Raw genomic sequence first — 18,068 nt, 5'->3', positions numbered from 1 at the left:
ATTCATTTGAACAATGGTTGTGTTTGGCAGACTTAGAACTCACTGACTTCATTACTCTCATGATCATTTACCCCAAATCAAGAGGAATATGCTAGAGAAACAAATGTCTTAGCCCATAACAAAAAAAAAATTGGGGGGGGCCGGCCCAGTGGAACAAGTGGTTAAGTGCGCACACTCTGCTGCGGCAGTCCGGGGTTTGCCAGTTCAGATCCCGGGCGCACACCGACACACTACTTGGCAAGCCATGCTGTGGTGGCATCCCACATTAAGTGGAGGAAGATGGGCACGGATGTTAGCCCAGGGCCAGTCTTCCTCAGCAAAAAAAAAAAAAAAGATGAGGATTGGCAGATGTTATCACAGGACTGATCTCCTCACAAAAAAAAAATAATAATAATTTTAAATACTAAAATAGAACAAAAAAATGCTAATCCTAGAAAAGGTACAAGAAGAGGCCAAATTTAGTAGCAGATTTAAACTGTTAAAACTCATGTAGGTATTTCTCAAAGACACAGAAAATAATTTACATAAATAGAACACAGGAGGCATATCTTCACCAGTGCATGAAAAAGAAAATGTTGAAGAAAAAATATTTTCTGCTGTTTCTAAAGTGGCACAGGATTTTCAAGACCCAGGAAATCCAAAATCCATGGAAAGGAACAATGCTGGGAAAGATTAGAGGCAGAGGGATCAATACTCCCAGGCTCCTGGGATCAAAAGCAGCAGCAGCACCACCAGCTGCCTCAGTTCAAGAATCTCCTAAGGCTGGTTCTCCAGAAGATGAGAGCACATGGAGAGCACTCTTCAGGAGGCAAGTCCACAGACCCAACAACCGCACAGCAGGAGGCAGCTGGACAGGTTAACCAACGCCCTGTCATCAAACAGAATGAAGTGCATGCCACCAGACAAGGCAGTCAGCTCAGCGCTGGCGTGCTGGAACACACAACTACAAGGGAGACTAGCAGACCTTGAAGATGCTGGATGTGAAAGACGTACATCTCAAATAAGACCTGGTGACTGGCAGTAACAGTATTGTAAATTTCTAGATTTTGTAAGATGGCAGGGAAGTCTCAGATAAGGTGTCTCTATTCACCCAAATTGGAAGACTTCTCAGAAATGAGTAAGTTCAAAGGTTGTGCTTCCAGACAATTGGCAGAGCCTGACAGTTACCCCAGCAAACCTGAAACATGACTTTCACTTTTGGATACAAATAATCTTTCCTGTGGTGCTTGGCATTTGTCACATGGATTTAGACTGTACTGAGATCTAGGTTCTGAGAACACAAAGTTTTGACTGCAACAACTATTTTTGGTCCAGGGATTAGCTTATTTTGAATTTTTAAGGTGTGGGGCTGGTGCTAAAATATTCTTATATGACCTTTCAACTCTTAGGCTTGCTTAAAAAGTGGGTTACCCAAGAGAGATCTGAAAATAAAATGATTTAACATCAGAGGGTCTGGAACAATTATATCCACTTCAAAGAAAGACAGCCCATGATTCTGCTACGGAAAGAACCCTGACCCTAACCACCCATCAGAGTGAGCTATCTCTGCTTGGAGGGCAGTGGCTTTAATTTTTGGATTTTGATTTCTCTGCAAATTTAATAATAAGAAACTTTTATATTGTTCAAATTTTACTATTGCAGATATTTTTAAAAGCAGCTATTTAGACTTATTGCATAATTCTTGGTGAGCTATTTTTAGTTCCAGACGGTTTTTTTTCTTTTTCTGTTTTGATTTTACCTACTTGAGGACAGTTCTCATTTCTCTTTCATTACAGTCTCTTCTATTTATTTCTCTCTCTTCCGTCATTTCTGACTAAACAGGAGCCACTGGTTTTGACTGTTTAGCCTGAACTTCCTCTCTTACGTTCCTGAGTACTTTGAGTGGGTTGTAATTTTTCTCCCCCTGATCATCTGTGTCAGTTCCCTTGAACCTGTTCAGTTCAGGTGTCTGGGGTCTCTAAGGTAGCATCAAAGAAGTTTTTGTTCCTCTGAACTGACAGCATAATAGCTTAAAACCGTGATTCTTCAGCTTAAGCATGGGGCCTGGGGGTGAGGGAATTAAACTTCGCCCAACTGCACAGAATGTGCAGCTTCCCCCAGGACTGCCGGCACCAGCGGGCTCCGGGGATTCCCTCCCCAAAGACGCCGTCCAGCAAGCAGAAAGCGCGGATAGTCAGGCAGTCGGGTACGTCCACTGGCCTGTCCCAGAAGGATCCTTTCATGCAACTCCCAAGGCTCCGCACTGTCTCTGGCTCTTCCTGCTCAAGGACACTACAGACATTAAGGGCCAGCATCTTTTTATGATCTGGAGATTACACAGCCCAAGAGGAGATTACGTAGCCTGAGAGATCTGGATCAACCTCTACCAGTAGGCTTATTTTAGTGGTTCATTCCAATGAAGACTTAGGAAGAAGAAATGTCAGCAACATGTATTCAGATAGTCACCTTCTCAGAAATCCATTCTTGCGTTACACTTTTATTCCCAAAAGGACCATCTCTTCTAGCTGCTATGATATTTCCACTTAATAATGTAGGCCTTTGATACATGTTATACAGTTGAAAAATTGGTGGTCCTAAAATATAAGTATTTTCAGGGCTGGCCCGGTGGCATAGTGGTTAAGTTCATGCACTCCACTTCAGTGGCCTGGGGTTCGTGGGTTCGGATCCCAGGCATGGACCTACACGCCACTCATCAAGCCATGCCGTGGCAGCATCCCATATACAAAATAGAGGAAGATTGGCACAGATGTTAGCTCAGGGTCAATCTTCCTCACCAAAAAAAAATAAATAAATATTTTCAAATTCTGTTCAAGAATATGTTTCCTTTCATGAAAATAAAATCCTTGATCTGCTTAATATGAATACAGCTTTCTTTTAAGTAGCTTGATATACATAGCAATTGTAAATTTGCTTGCAACATGTCAAGTAACATTTGACAAAATTAAGCTTTCATATATTCTCCAATATTCATTTATTCAACAGATATGTATCAAAGGCCTACTAATTACTGAAATTTTTCTGGGTTCTGAGGATATAGCTATGAACAAATTAGATAAAAATGCCATCTATGTTGGAGCGCACATTCTAGTAAAATACAATATCCATTAAAACAATAGGGCTACTTAAATAACAAGGCATCTTTACTGACCTCACATGGAATTTCAGCAGGAAGCACTACTGCCAGTGGTATGGTGATTCTTGAAGCTTCTGATAATTCTTCAATTTCCTTTCTCTCACTTATTTTCCCAGAATATTCCACTCTTAGGTCTGTTGGAATATCAACCTCAAGGTAGTCCTCAGAACCTAAAGAAAAGTTCATAAATGTAGATTATAATATAGCCAGAGCCATATTATTTACTCCATTTCTATAAAGACTAATTCCTGAAAAATCAATTGAATTAATATATGGGACAACAGAACTGAGTTTAAGATAGCTGAAATAATTGAACCAATGTTAATACCTAAAATAAAGCTTCACAATTTAACTAGTACTATAACTTTAGTGACAAAACTAAATCAACTTCAGGATAATATATTCATCCACTATTTAAATATTTTCCCCAAGAAAATCCAACCTCCATTTAATATTTTCTCTTAATATTAAAACAGTAAATCTGAAAAACATGAAACTATCTCATTTCAATGACTATAATTAAGAAAATTTATTTCATTTTAAATCAGAACAATTATTTACCCTTCACATAGATTTCTAATTTTTTTTTTGTGTGTGTGAGAAAGATCAGCCCTGAGGTAACATCTGATGCCAATCCTCCTCTTTTTTTGCTGAGGAAGCTTGGCCCTGAGCTAACATCCGTGCCCATCTTCCTCCACTTTACATGAGACGCCACCACAGCATGGCTCTACAAGCAGCACGTTGGTGTGTGGCCAGGATCCAAACCGGCAAACCCTGGGCTGCCGCAGCAGAGCGCGCACACCTAACCGCTTGCGCCACCAGGACGGACCCTAGATTTCTAATTTTTAAAAACAAAAAGCATAACTAGGAGACAATCACAATAAACTAGTATTTCTACAAAACACTAGTTTAATAGTAAACTATTAGTGTTCATCAAAATGTTAATGTGTTCTGTGAAAGAAAGTGTCTGTATCCAGCAATTTAGGTTTCTTTATGGCAGTATTATTAAGAGCACTGAAATATGCTGATGTAAATTCTGAATCTCAAAGAAGGGGAAATAGTATTTGGTTTTTCTTTTTTTATCTTAACATTTAGTGATTTAGCATTTGGCCTCAATCATTAAAACACTTTTCTCTACTGAAGAAAACGAAAGTTGTGTTAACCGAGACGGATAATATTTTTATTACTCAATGTTTGAAAGCCCAAAGTGTTTTATTGGGGCACAGAACCAGTGTGGCTAAAACCAAAGCTCTCACAACTAGAGACTCTCACAGTTGTAAACTCTTAGGCCAACCCCAAAAGTATCCCTCCAATCCCCAAAGAAAGGAATTAGAAAAAAGGAAAGCAGCTCCTAAGAGCTAGAAACTGGCCTGACACTAAAGGCCTTGGTGTTGTTAGGAGCTGGCCTAGTGTTCTCCTATTGAACATCAACAATTTCACAGAACACCAACATCAGGCAAGGCCATTCTGTCACCACGATGGATCAAGTCAGAGACGAGACCACTTTGTAGTCATATCTGAATCCAGGCGAAAACGTGAACATTGCCCAAACCACAAAAATGGCCAAAGATATCAAACCGTGGTTCCTGTGAGTGATGCTGTGTCTTTACCAATTCCAGTCTCTGCCTCTTTTCATTTCTCTTGCCTTCTAGGTAGGGTAACCAACTCCTCCCAGTTTGCCAGGGATTTTCCTGGTTTGGGCACTGAAAATGCTGTGTCCCAGGAACCCCCTCAGTCTCAAGCATACTGGGATAGTTGGTCACCTTGCTTTTTGATAAGAGTCATTAATATACCAAATCATACCATTACCCCTGGTTTTTGACAGCAAGCAAACTATAGAAAAGCTCTGCTCCCTTGAACCCTCCCTCAATCACTTCATGCAAGCCTAAATCCTACAGTAAGTCCTTCCTAATACCTCTTACGGAGTCGCCCCATGGTTCTCCATGGTGTGCCTGCTCTTCATTGCAACTACAAAACACCCAGCTAGTTCATGTAGAGGTGTATTCCTGGTGGTCTTTGGCTATAAAGCACATTGACAGGATAAAGAGGAAGAGTCAAAGGCAATATAGATGAAAGTAGGTGGAATTTTGGTCTCATTGTATCCAAAAAAAGTGAAGTCACCAGTTTCATATAGATAATTCTATCAGAAAAGCAGAGGAACAAAAGAGACACCCTCTGGAGAGGAGCGGTCTCTACGCCACATCTAAGAAGAAGGGTGTTTGGGGTTTTTTTTCTGTCTCATGAAAGTGCAGAATAAAACTACAAAAGCACGTGGGATTTCCAGATTCTCCCAGTACTAGTCTTGCTTGAAATGACATGAAAAACGGCCTTATTTCTCTAACAATTTAAAACACTTTCATAAACAGTCTCCCTCTCTCTCTCCTTCTGTCTCTCTCTTTTACACCCACACGCACAAATCAAAACAGTGAAAGGCTGTATAGTACTGGCTCAACTACTTTGTGAACTGATGTAAGAACAAGGAGACGGATTTTATTTAACACATCTTAAAAGAAGGTGTAAGTTGTTCCACCACGGCAATATCTAAGATGTTTTCTGCTAATTCCTCTGTGGAATTAGGTCAAGAAGAGCTGTTTTATACCCTGACGGCATAATCATAGATGTACAAAGGATTTATCTCTATGAGTGTTCATAGAAGCACTGTTTATAATGCAGAAAATTGGAAGCAGTCTAAGCTATAAGGGACTAGATAAAAATATGTAATATGACATAAGATATTGTCACTAATAAAAATTCTATCAAAGAATATTTAACAACAGGGACAAGTTTATGATATAACTGAAAAAAATTCAAGTTACAAAATTGTCAATTTAGTAGGTTCCCATTTTAGTAAAATAAAAAGCATAAGATTTATGGTTGCAGGTTCCACATGTAAAGAGCTTTGGAAATCGTCCCTCCACCCTAACAAACAAAAAGCTGAACAGACTAAAAAATCAGCAACTCCTCTTTGCTCCTTAAGAGCGGGGTGAACATAGCACAAACTGCTGCCTCCGAGCTAGAGAGACAGGCAGGTGAGCAGACGGTGGCTCAGCTGAGAGAGCAGACACTCAGGAGAACCAGTGCTGCCGGGCACCAGTGCCAGGTAGGGACACCTGAACCGCGACTGATGAACTGCTGGACACTCAGTGTGGACCAACCTGAGAGTTAAAAACTCCGGGAATGCAGCCAGAGTGGGGCCCCACATTATTTTGAGATTTACCTCCAGGAGCTGACCAGATTCCCACAGTAAATATTGGAGAAAATTCCCCTCTTGCTTCTTTAAGGGGAGGGGAAATGGAAACATTTTGAAATACTCCAGAACAGTGTTCTCCTTAATGAGGCCTGCCTGCCCTCAGGGGAACTAGTAACCAGAGCCTAACCTGCTGGGGGTTATCTGAGTCTAACTGCCCTGGGGAAGAGAAACACCCAAATGCAGCCCACTGTAGCCATTCTGTCCCACCTAAGGGAGAGGAAAAAACTGAGAAACTCTTGTGAGGTTCACAGTCCGGAGGTATAGGCTCATTAAAGGACTGAGACCTAATAGTAGGACTCTGCAACACTTCCCGTTCCACCACACCTCACCATGACATTACTAAAGGCCTATTTACAGCAGTTCCTTTTACCCAGTACATTATGTCTAGATATAGAGAAAAATTACAAGGCATACCAAATGGGAAAAAACACAATTTGAAGACGCAGAACAAGCATCAGAACCAGACATGGCAGGGACAATGGAATTATCAAACTGGGAATTTAAAACAACTCTGATTAAAATGCTAAGGGCTCTAATGGATAAAGTAGACAGCATGCAAGTACAGGTAGGCAATGTAAGGAGAGAGATGGAAGTCCTAAGAAAGAATAAAAAAAAACGCTAGAGATTAAAAACCTTGTAACAGAAATGAAGAATGCCTGTGATGGGTTTATTAGTAGACTGGACACAACTGGAAAAAGAATCTCTGAGCTAGAGGTATATCAATAGAATCCTTGCAAACTGAAAAACAAATAGAATAAAGACTAAAAAAAAGAAAATAACCCAGAATATCCAGGGACTGTGCAACACCTATAAAAGGTGGAACATACACATAATAGGAATACCAGAAGTAGAAGAAAGAGAGAAAAGAACAGAAGAAATATTTCAACCAAGAATGACTGAGAATCTCCCCAAATAAATGTCAGATACCAAATCATGGATCCAGGAAGTTCAGAGAACACCAAGTAGGAAAATCCCCCAAAGAGTACACCTATGGATATCATCTTCAAACTGCAGAAAATCAAGATAAAGAAAAAAATCTTGAAAAAAGCTAGAAAGAAACCTTACCAATAGAGGAACAAAGATAAGAATTATATCGGACTTCTCCTCAGAAACCATGCAAGCAAGAAGAGAGTGGAGTGAAATATTTAAAGTGCAAGAGAAATAAACCACCAACCCAGAATTCTGTACCCTGTGAAATTATCATTCAGAAGTGAAGGAGAAATAAGACTTCTCAGACAAACAAATATTGAAACAATTTTTTGTCAGTAGACCTGCCTAAAAGAAAACTTAAAAGAAGTTCTTTAGTGAGAAGGAAAATGATATAGGTCAGAAACTAGTATCTACATAAAGAAAGGAAGAGCATTGAGGAAAGAATAAAGGAAGGTAAAATAATAACACTTATTCTTCTTATTTGTAATTGATCTAGAAGATAACAGTTTGTTCAAAATAATAGCAACATGTATTCAATTATGTATTCTTATGTATATATCTTATATAAATATTTATACTTATGCTTATATGTGTTTATATATAAATAAAATGAATGACAGCAATGATACAAGGGATAGGAGGGAGGAATTAGGATTATTTCATTATTATAAGGTATTCACACTACCTGTGAAACAGTATAGTGTTATCTGAAAATGGACTTGGACTACTTGTAAACGTATATTGCAAACTCTAGGAAAACCACTAAAAAAAGTTTAAAAAAATGTGTCACTGGTATGCCAAGAAAGGAGAGAAAATGGAATCATATAAAATGCTGAATCAAAATCACAAATGGCAGAAAAAGAGTAGAAGACAAAAACAGGAACAAAGAATATGGGCAACAAATAGAAAACAGTAATGAATATGGTAGATATCAATCCAACTATACCAATAATCACTTTGAATGTCAATGGTCTAAATGCACCAATTAAAAGACAGAGATTGTCTAAGTAGATCAATAAACAAGACCCAACTATATGTTATCTACAAAAAAGCCACTTTAAATATAAAGACATATTATGATTAAAAGTAAACGGATGGAGAAATATACCATGGTAATACGAATCAAAGGAAAGCAGGAGTAGCTATATTAATTTCATACAGAGCATACTTCAAAGTAAGGAATATTATCAAGGGTAAAGAAGGACATTACATAGTGATAAAGAGGTCAGTTCTCCAAGAAGACATAACAATTCTTAATGTGCATATGCCTAGCAACAGATTGTCAAATTATGTGAGGCAAAAACTGATAGAACTCTAAGGAGAAACAGATGAATCCACAATCACAGTTAGAGACTTCAATACCTCTGTCTCAGAAATGGACAGATCCAGCAGAAAGAAAATCAGTAAGGATGTAATTGAACTCAATACCATTAATCAGCTGCATAAAATTGACATCTATAGACTACTTCATCCAACAACAGCAGAATACACACTTTTCATAAGCTCACGTGGAACATTCACCAAGACAGACCACATTCTGGGCCATAAACCACAAATCAACAAATTTAAAAGAATATAAATTGAACAACATCTACTCTCAGACCACAGTGGAATTAAACTGGAAAACAATAAAGGAAAGATAACTGGAAAAATCCCCAAATATATGGAGATTAAACAACATACTTCAAAATAACACATGGGTCAAAGAATAAATCTCAAAACAAATTATAAAAATATTTTGAACTGAATGAAAGTGAAAACACAACTTATCAAAATGTGTGAGATGCAGTAAAAGCAGTACTTAGAGGGAAATTTATAGCATTGAATGCGTATATTAGAAAAGAAGACAGATCTAAAACCAAATCCAAGTTTCCATCTTAGGAAACTAAAAAATGAAGAGCAAATTAAACCCAAAGTAAGCAGAAGAAAAGAAATAATAAGAACTAGAGCAGAAGTCAATGAAATTGAAAATAAGAAATCAATAGAAAAATTAATGAAACCAAAATCTGGTTCTTTGAAAAGATCAATAAAATTAATAAGCCTCTAATCAGGCTAAGTAAAAGAAAAAAAAAAAAGAGAGAGAGAGACAAGACACAAATTACTAATATGAGAAATGAAAGAGGGGACATCACTAGAGATCCCATGGACATTAAATGGATAATAAAGGAATACTATGAACAACTCTATGCCCACAAATTAGATAACCTAGATGAAACGCACCGATTCCTTGAAAGACATAATCTGCCAAAACTAGCACAAGAAGAAATAGACCATTTGAATAGGCCTACAGCCTATTTCTATTAAAGAAATTGAATCAAGAATTAAAAACGCTCCAAAACAGAAAGCACCAGGCCCTGAATGGGTTCATTGGTGAATTCTACCAAACATTTAAGGAAGAAAGTATACCAATTTTCTATAATCTCTTTAAGAGGACAGAAGCAGAGGGAATACTGCCTAATTCATTCTATGAGGCCAGTATTACCCTAATATCAAAACCAGACAAAGACATTACAAAAAAGAGAAAACTACAGTCTAATACCTCTCATGAACATAAATGCAAAAATCCTCAACAAAATATTGGCAAATTGAATCCAAAAAGGAATAAAAAGAATTATACACCATGACTAAATGGGATTTATTCCAGTTATGCAAGGCTTATTAAACATTCTAAAATCAATTAAACAATTAATCCATCACATTAACAGACTGAAAAAGAAAAAAACACATGATCATATCAACAGAAATGCAGAAAAAGCATTTGACAAAATCCAACACCAATTCATAATAAAAACTCTCAGTAAACTAAGAACAGAAAAGTTTCTCAACTTTATAAAGACCATCTACAAAAAACCTACAGCTTACACCATTCTTAACGTGAGAAACTCAAAGCGTGCCCACTAATATCATGTACAAGGCAAGGGTGTCCCCTTTCTTTTTTTTTTTTTAATTTTATTTATTTATTTTTTCCCCCAAAGCCCCAGTAGATAGTTGTATGTCATAGCTGTACATCCTTCTAGTTGCTGTATGTGGGACGCGGCCTCAGCATGGCCGGAGAAGCGGTGTGTCGGTGCGCGCCCGGGATCCGAACCGGGGCCGCGAGTAGCGGAGCGCGCGCACTTAATCGCTAAGCCACGGGGCCGGCCCAAGGGTGTCCCCTTTCACCATTCCTTTTCATCACCGTACTGGACTTCTTGCTAATGCAATTAAGGCAAGAAAAGGAAATAAAAGGTACACAGATTTGGAAGGAAGATATAAAACTGTCTTTGTTGGGACATGACACTATTGTCTATGTAGTAAATCCTAAAGCATCAACAAAGAAATTCCTAGAACTAGTAAGTGATTATAACAAGGTTGCAAGATGCAAGGTTAATATACAAAAATCAATTACTTTCTATATACTAACATGGAAGAAGTGGAACTGGAAATTAAAAATGCAATAGCATTTACCTTAGTATCCCCCAAAATGAAATACTTAGGTATAAATCTAGCAAAATATGTACAAGAGATCTTGTACATATGTACATATAAATCTAGCAAAATATGTACAAGAGATCTTGTACAATGAAAACTACAAACCTCTGATGAACAAAATCAAATAAGATGGATTCATGGATAGGAAGACTCAATATTGTCAAGATGTCAGTTCTTCCCAACTTGATCTATAGATTTAATGCAATCCCAATCAAAATCCCAGTAAGTTATTTATTGGATATCAATGAACTGATTCTAAAGTTTATATGAAGAAGCAAGAGATCTAGAATAGCCAATAGCCAATACTGAAGGAGAAGAACAAAGTTGGAGGACTGATACTCCCCAACTTCAAGACTTACTATAAAGCTACAGTAACCAAGACGGTGTGGTCTTGGCAAAAGAATAGACAAATAGGTCAATGGAACATAACAGAGAGCTGAGAAATAGAATCACATAAACATAGTCAACTGATCTTTGACCAAAGAGCAAAGGCAATACAATGGAGCAAAGACAGTCTCTTCAATAAATGGTGCCTGAACAACTGGACAGCCATATGCAAAAAAAATGCATTTAATACAGAACTTACAGCCTTCACAAAAATTAACTCAAAATGGATCATAGACTTAAATGTATAATGCAAAACTATAAAACTCCTAGGAGATAACAAGAGATAATCTAGATGACCTTGGATATGGTGATGCCTTTTTAGATACAACACCAAAGACATGATCTATGAAAGAAATAATTGATAAGCTGGACTTCATTAAAATTAAAAACTTCTGCTCTGCAAAAGACAATATCTAGAGAATTAGAAGGTTAGCCATAGACTGGGAGAAAATACTTGCAAAAGACACATCTAATAAAGAACTGTTTTCCAAAATATACAAAGAACTCTTAAACTCAACAATAAAAAAATGACCAAACCAACTAAAAAATTGGCCAAAGATCTCAACAAATACCTCACCAAAGAATATATACAGGTGGCAAACAGGCATATGAAAACATGCTCCACATCATATGTCATCAGGGAAATGCAAATTAAAAAAACAATTAGCACTACACACCCATTAGAATGGACAAAATCCAGAACACTGACAACACCAAATACTGACAAGGATGTGGAGGAACAAGAACTCTCATCCATTGCTGGTGGGAATACAAAATGTTACGGCCATTTTGGAAGACAGTTTGATGGTTTCTGACAAAATTAAACATACTCTTATTATGCAATCCAGCAAATGCACTCCTTGGTATTTACCTAAATGAGTTAAAAACTTAAGTCCACACAAAAATCTGGGAGCAACCAAAATGTTCTTCATTAGGTGAATGGACGAATAAACTCTGGTACATCCAGACAATGGAATATTATTCAGCACTAAAGTGAAATGATCTCTCAAGCAATGAAAAGACATGGAAGAACTTTAAATGCATATTACTAAGCAAAAGAAGCCAATCTGAAAAGGCTACCTAGTGTATGATTCCAACTATATGACATTCCGGAGAAGGCAAAACTATAGAGGCAGTAAAAAGATCAGGGGTTGCTGCCAGGAGTCTGGAGTGGGGGTCAGGGATGCCGGTGGGAGGATGCATAGGCAGAGCACTGAGCATTTTTTGGGCAGTGAAAATATTCTGTATGACACCATAATGATGGGTACATGTTATTATATATTTGTCCAAACCCACAGATTATACAACACCAAGAGTGAACCCTAATGTAAACTACGGACTTTGGGTGATTATGATGTGTCAGTGTAGGTTCATCCTTAACTGTTGAAAAATGGTTTAAAAAAAAAAAATGTATCACTCTGGTGAGTGATGTTGATAATTGGGGTGGCTACACACGTTGTGGGGGGAGAGGGGGTGGGGACAGGGAGTATATGGGAAATCCCTGCATCTCCCTTTCAGTTTTGGTGTAAACCTAAAACTGTTCTAAAAAAAACAGTCTTAAAAAAAGTATACACATACAGAACTATGTGGTAGGAATTCAAGACATTCCTGAATGCATAAGAATAGACTAGCCATACATATACCAAAAATATCAAGAGTGGTTATTTGTGGCTGGTGGGGTTATGGGTAATTTTATTATATACATGATGATATTAATGATATTAATTACTAATATCTAACATAGATATTAGATATTCTGGTTTTTCTATAATGAAAATGTATTTGTTTTACAGATTGAACTATATATATTCATCAAATAGAAGAATGAATTGATCAAGAGTACAGGCTAAGCACAGACTGAGGGTTTCTTTAGCGCTCCTCTACAACATGTAAATGAAATAACAGAAAAGATTATTTTCTTTATGTGTCATAACATAAAAACGACTAGGAAATTCTGCACTGCAGATAGTATGTGAAATAAATCAGCTTATCACAAATCACCTCTACATTAAGGCGATCTAAGCAATTCCAAAAGATATCATCTGGAACAAAGGTGTCTCTCCTCTTTTAAAATAAATATAATATCAGGAAAAAATAGTCATAGATACCCTAAGGCAAGGCAATTTTGCATAATTTTCTTAACAACCAATAAAATTACATTGCAAACTTAGTAAAATAGTAAAACATTATAAAATAGTAAAGCACTAGAAAATAAATTTTCCTTTATGAATTAAGTGGCAAAATCTAATACATACTTAATTTTTAAAGCTTGCCATATGCTTTTAAAAATAGAAAGTTTTTAATTTTTTCAAAAAATATAATTTTTAGTGTAGATTTTTAATATTTTGTTTCTATTTATTTGTCAATTGATTAAATCGTCAATTGGCATAAAGACAGATTTTCTGATAATTAACAAAACTATAGGAAGACTGGAAAAGTGGAATCTTGTATTTCTATCATATTTGAACTGCTTTCATTATAGTGATTTAATGAAAAAAGAAGTTATTCCTCAATGCTCAATGACTCTTCAAATCTGACAATAGATAACAGACAAACCAGAGGTTCAGCTTTCATCACAAATGATTTAGGACCAAAAAAAAAAAAGAGAAACACTAATATAGAAGAAATATGTTTACTACTAAAAAATACCTCTTGTCTTCTCACGCAACCTTGGGAAAAGTACTAGGAGATTCAATTTCCTCAATCATTGACCGGGGTTGACAGTGCCTTCCTTGCGGGCTTGTTTTGACTACATTTAGTAACATGTATCAAGTGTCAGGCCCAGAGTAGGCATTCAATATTAGTTTCTGGTTGTTTTTTTTTTCTGATATCAAAATGAGTAAAAGCAATGTTTTTTTATTTTCAAAAGATTCTAAATCAATCTTTCTCAGTGTATATCCAACTATGATTTAGAAAGAATTGCAACATTCCCCTGGAATTTCACACTGAACAGCACTGATTATAAATTTTTGTCAAATTCATAATCTTGGTAAATGATTCTATAATCACAGTGTGGCTGACTTGATGTAGTATGCTTAAGGCAGCACAGATTCCAGCATGCTGCTCTGGAGTTTCAATGTCATACCAAAGACCACAACACACCCCGCCACTCAGGTAAGTAAAAGGGTAAACAGATCTCTCTCCAAGAGATAAAGGAAACAAATGTGCTGTATAAAAAGATGTAATTTTTACCAACTAGTGGTCTAGTCCTCAGCATTCTTAAACAATCTTTGTTGTCTGTCTCACATTATAAGGGACACAAAATAAGCAATATTTGATTCAAGCCTACCTCCAAAGAAAAATAATAATGCTAATAATATAACTTCTGACCTAACAAATATATATAAAAATGAATATACTCAACATAGCCAAGCAAATTTTGGTTTCCAATAATAAGAAAATAATCTACTTTGTCTTAAACACCCATTTTTATCCTGGCACTCACTGCACAAACTCTACCAGCTAAAGTTTTCTCAGACATTAGCATGAATGTATATTTATATTTTACTCTCAGTACTTAGTCTTCTAATTTTAGTTCATAGCATGCAGGGATAGTTCCAAGGCAAAGTATATGTAAGGACATGCTGTCTTCGGTGGCCTGTGTGTTCCATTTTTACCTGCATTTCATTCCATTTTATTTATTATATTTTCTCCTTTTTCCTACCCTTCGCCCCTCCTTCTATTCCATCGCCCACCACCCACTCTTCCTGTAAGGCACCTTCTCCTACCAGCCTCTTAGTCAAACTCACCACATAGAAAAGGTACTGTACATCGCAACTCAGTGTGGTCGTGAGACCAGCGGCTTGTTGGAAACGCACACTCCCAGCCTCCACCCCAAAATACTGAATCAGAACCTGCATTTTGAAAGGATCCCCAGTGATTTGAAAATGCACTGAAGTATGAGAAGCAGTGTGCAGTAATAATCTATACCTTAGTGTGATATCTTTCCATAACATTATCATAGCTTAAGCCATTAAGCTTAAGCCATTTGTATGCCTGATTTAATGATTGAATAAATCCATGCCTAGCTTGCTTTTTTGGTGGGGGGAGAAGGGATTGGCTTGTATCTCAAGGCCAGTAATATATTCTATCTACCGCAGTCTCTGCCTGACTGTCTTAAGGAAGAACATCTGTCCTTCAATTAGTGTAACCCTAAAGACAGGAACTAAACAAAGCTGGAGAAAATCACCATAGCATAGAAAGTACCAAGCTTGCCTCTTGCTCTCCTTCACATTTTCATTGTTTACTTTTTCTGCGAGTTGCTAAGGCAGTATTAGCATTACCCACACTATCGCCAATTATTTCCTGCAACTGGATTTATGAAGCACTGAGATAAAGGAATTGAAAGGCCAGTTAATGAAATGAACCCTAATTATATCCTCTCTGAAGAAGTTCAACATGTCTCAACAATAATCCCTTTCAGCTGATTGTCCAGAATGAAATAAAATCAGGATCTATTGAAGAAGATTGCAAACAAAAACTGACCATCAGAATTTCAATTATTCTCTTTAATGAATGACACTGTAAAGTTTTGAATCCATTTTGGTTGCTATATTTTTTAAATCTAGGCTACAGGAAAAATTTATGTAAGAACTGATCATTTCAACTTTGAGTGTTAAATTATACATAGGACATATAATTTATGTGTAGAGGAATGACTTTTTGTTATCTTACAAAATATTCCATTGAAATACCTAGCGTGTGATAATGCATATTCAACCTAGACATATTCAGCAATTTACCACTTTCTTCTGGTTACTCTTTTCTTACCATTAAGAAAGAAAAAGCATAGATTAATCTAAATAAAGATTCTTAAAATGTACAGTTTGAGCAGTGTTCCATATGAAGTTGTAATAACGTGAGACAATTTTTGCTATAGTTAGCTGAAGAAAAAAGTGTATAGGTATATTGTATGTGGATATATGCACATATACAAGTATATGCATACATATATGTAAGTGTACATGTACATAGAAATATACTGTGTGTATATGTATATACATAATATGACAAGCAAAAAATCACCTTTGTCTTAGTTATTATTTCCGAGAGGAGGGAATAAAAGTCATTTTGAAAATTTTCTTCTTCATTCTATATAATATACACTAGACTTTAAACAACCCATAAATATTACCTTTCCAATCAATCAGACAAAAATTAACATCATCAAAAAATTATTCATCACTTTTATTAGGTGAGAGGACAGCAGCAGTTCCATTTTTTATAATCAAATTTATGTATTTTTGCATAAGTAATAAATATTCATTACATATAATTTAGAACACACAAATAAAGAAAAAGAAGAAAATAAAATCACCTACAATTCTGTTTCCTAGAGATAACCCCAGCTAACTTTTTGATGTATATCCTTCTATTCTTTGTTTGAAGAATGCAAGTGTATGTTTTTGAAAAACTAAAATGGGACAATCTTATATGTATTTATACCTATTGTGTGCCATAATAATGCTTTATATTCCAATGGCTCTTTGTAATCAAGATTTTCACATACGTTGTATTTTATTTTGAACATACACTTAAACTATAATCTCTTTCCAATGCTGGCTTACTAAATTTCTGTCAACCATTTAAAACTATTTGTAGATAGTTTTTAAATTCTATGAGTCAGAAACTGTTCCTCCCCCATAAATTGTTCAGCCAAATAGAATCTCTTACTCCTCTTCTAATACATTTCAAAAATGTGAAGACAGTACAGTACTTTGTATCAAACAGGGTTAAAAAGATAAAATAGATACGATTAACCCAGAATAAGGTAACAGAGCCATAGTTGTAAATTCAACAGCAACATCTTAAATTCTGCAAAGGATCTCCTGATCTTTGTGTAGAAAATAAAATTTCAATATTGTTTAAAAAATGATTCAAGTTTATTTTCCTCCTAATAAGCTTTAAGTAGTTTAATTAGAGAGAAATTATTTTGTGTGTGTATATATATCTCCATATATCTATCTATATATATATCCATATCCTAACTAAGAACACTGATACCTACACTACATGTTAGCTGTTAAGATAAAGATACCTGTGAGAATCAGGCATTCAGGTTGCCCTTCTCAGAAGTGGGCCTTCAATGTAAAACAGTGAAGAGAAGAGAGAGAACATTCTAGTCATTGGAATCACACTCCCATCACTCTTTTCTTCAATCTGCATAAGATTAAGAAATTGACTATCTTATTGATTGTCGAACACATGATAGGTGCTCAATAATTATTTGTAAAATGAGTGAATTAATATATTTCAATTGGAAATGTTTGAAGGAGGTGAGGCTAGGGGAAGTGGATTAAGAGTGGACAGGTGACAATCTCTCTGCGAAGGACCTATGTGTAATTGTCTTCTGTTTGAAACTCAGGGAACCATTCATATTAAAGACAATTTTAATGTTTCCATTTTTGGTATTGCCTTTGGTACAGGGATTTACCCATAGCCACAGATCTTGGTGTGACAAGCTGCAGGAGAATCAGAGCGGTAAGTACAGGGCAGCAAGAACAGGTAGGTATGTCTAATCTGATCTCCTCAATGGCTCAGCAGAGAAGGGCATCCACCTATGGAGTGGTTAGACTTGGAGAATGACTCTGGCTGAAAGGGAAAGGAGAAAAGATACTAGAACGACAAAAACAGGATCCTACAGAGACAGACTAGAAAGACAGGAAGGTACATCCTTCTGTAATGCCTAAAAGTTAGCGAGGTCCCTGCCCTTGGAAAGAGTAAGAAAAGAGGCTGAACATTTGAATTACCTAAGTTTAAGTAACAATAGAATTGCTTTTTTTAAACTTCCATAAATGAATGATTAAATTAAACAAAAGCATGAACAAAATTAATATAAGAATATTACCTTTCACTTCAAATTCCACGCCCTTGCCACTGAACCTGAGTTTCTCCTCC

General features: G+C 36.3%; 1 protein-coding gene across 5 annotated transcripts in view; it reads right to left on the bottom strand.

The window, feature by feature from the left end:
- Positions 1-18,068, bottom strand: part of BANK1 (B cell scaffold protein with ankyrin repeats 1) — a 313,509-nt gene that overhangs the window by 236,146 nt on the left and 59,295 nt on the right. For all 5 annotated transcript variants that reach the window (XM_087434645.1, XM_087434643.1, XM_087434644.1 and 2 more), the window contains exon 3: positions 3,149-3,303. In XM_087434645.1, coding sequence (XP_087290771.1) covers positions 3,149-3,303 — 155 coding nt within the window. The remainder of the gene's footprint in view (positions 1-3,148; positions 3,304-18,068) is intronic.

This window comes from Ceratotherium simum, chromosome 8 (genome assembly GCF_057802395.1).
Source record: "Ceratotherium simum simum isolate JZ-2026a chromosome 8, ASM5780239v1, whole genome shotgun sequence".
NCBI classification, from domain to species: domain Eukaryota; kingdom Metazoa; phylum Chordata; class Mammalia; order Perissodactyla; family Rhinocerotidae; genus Ceratotherium; species Ceratotherium simum.
This window is presented reverse-complemented; position numbering and strand designations above follow the sequence as displayed.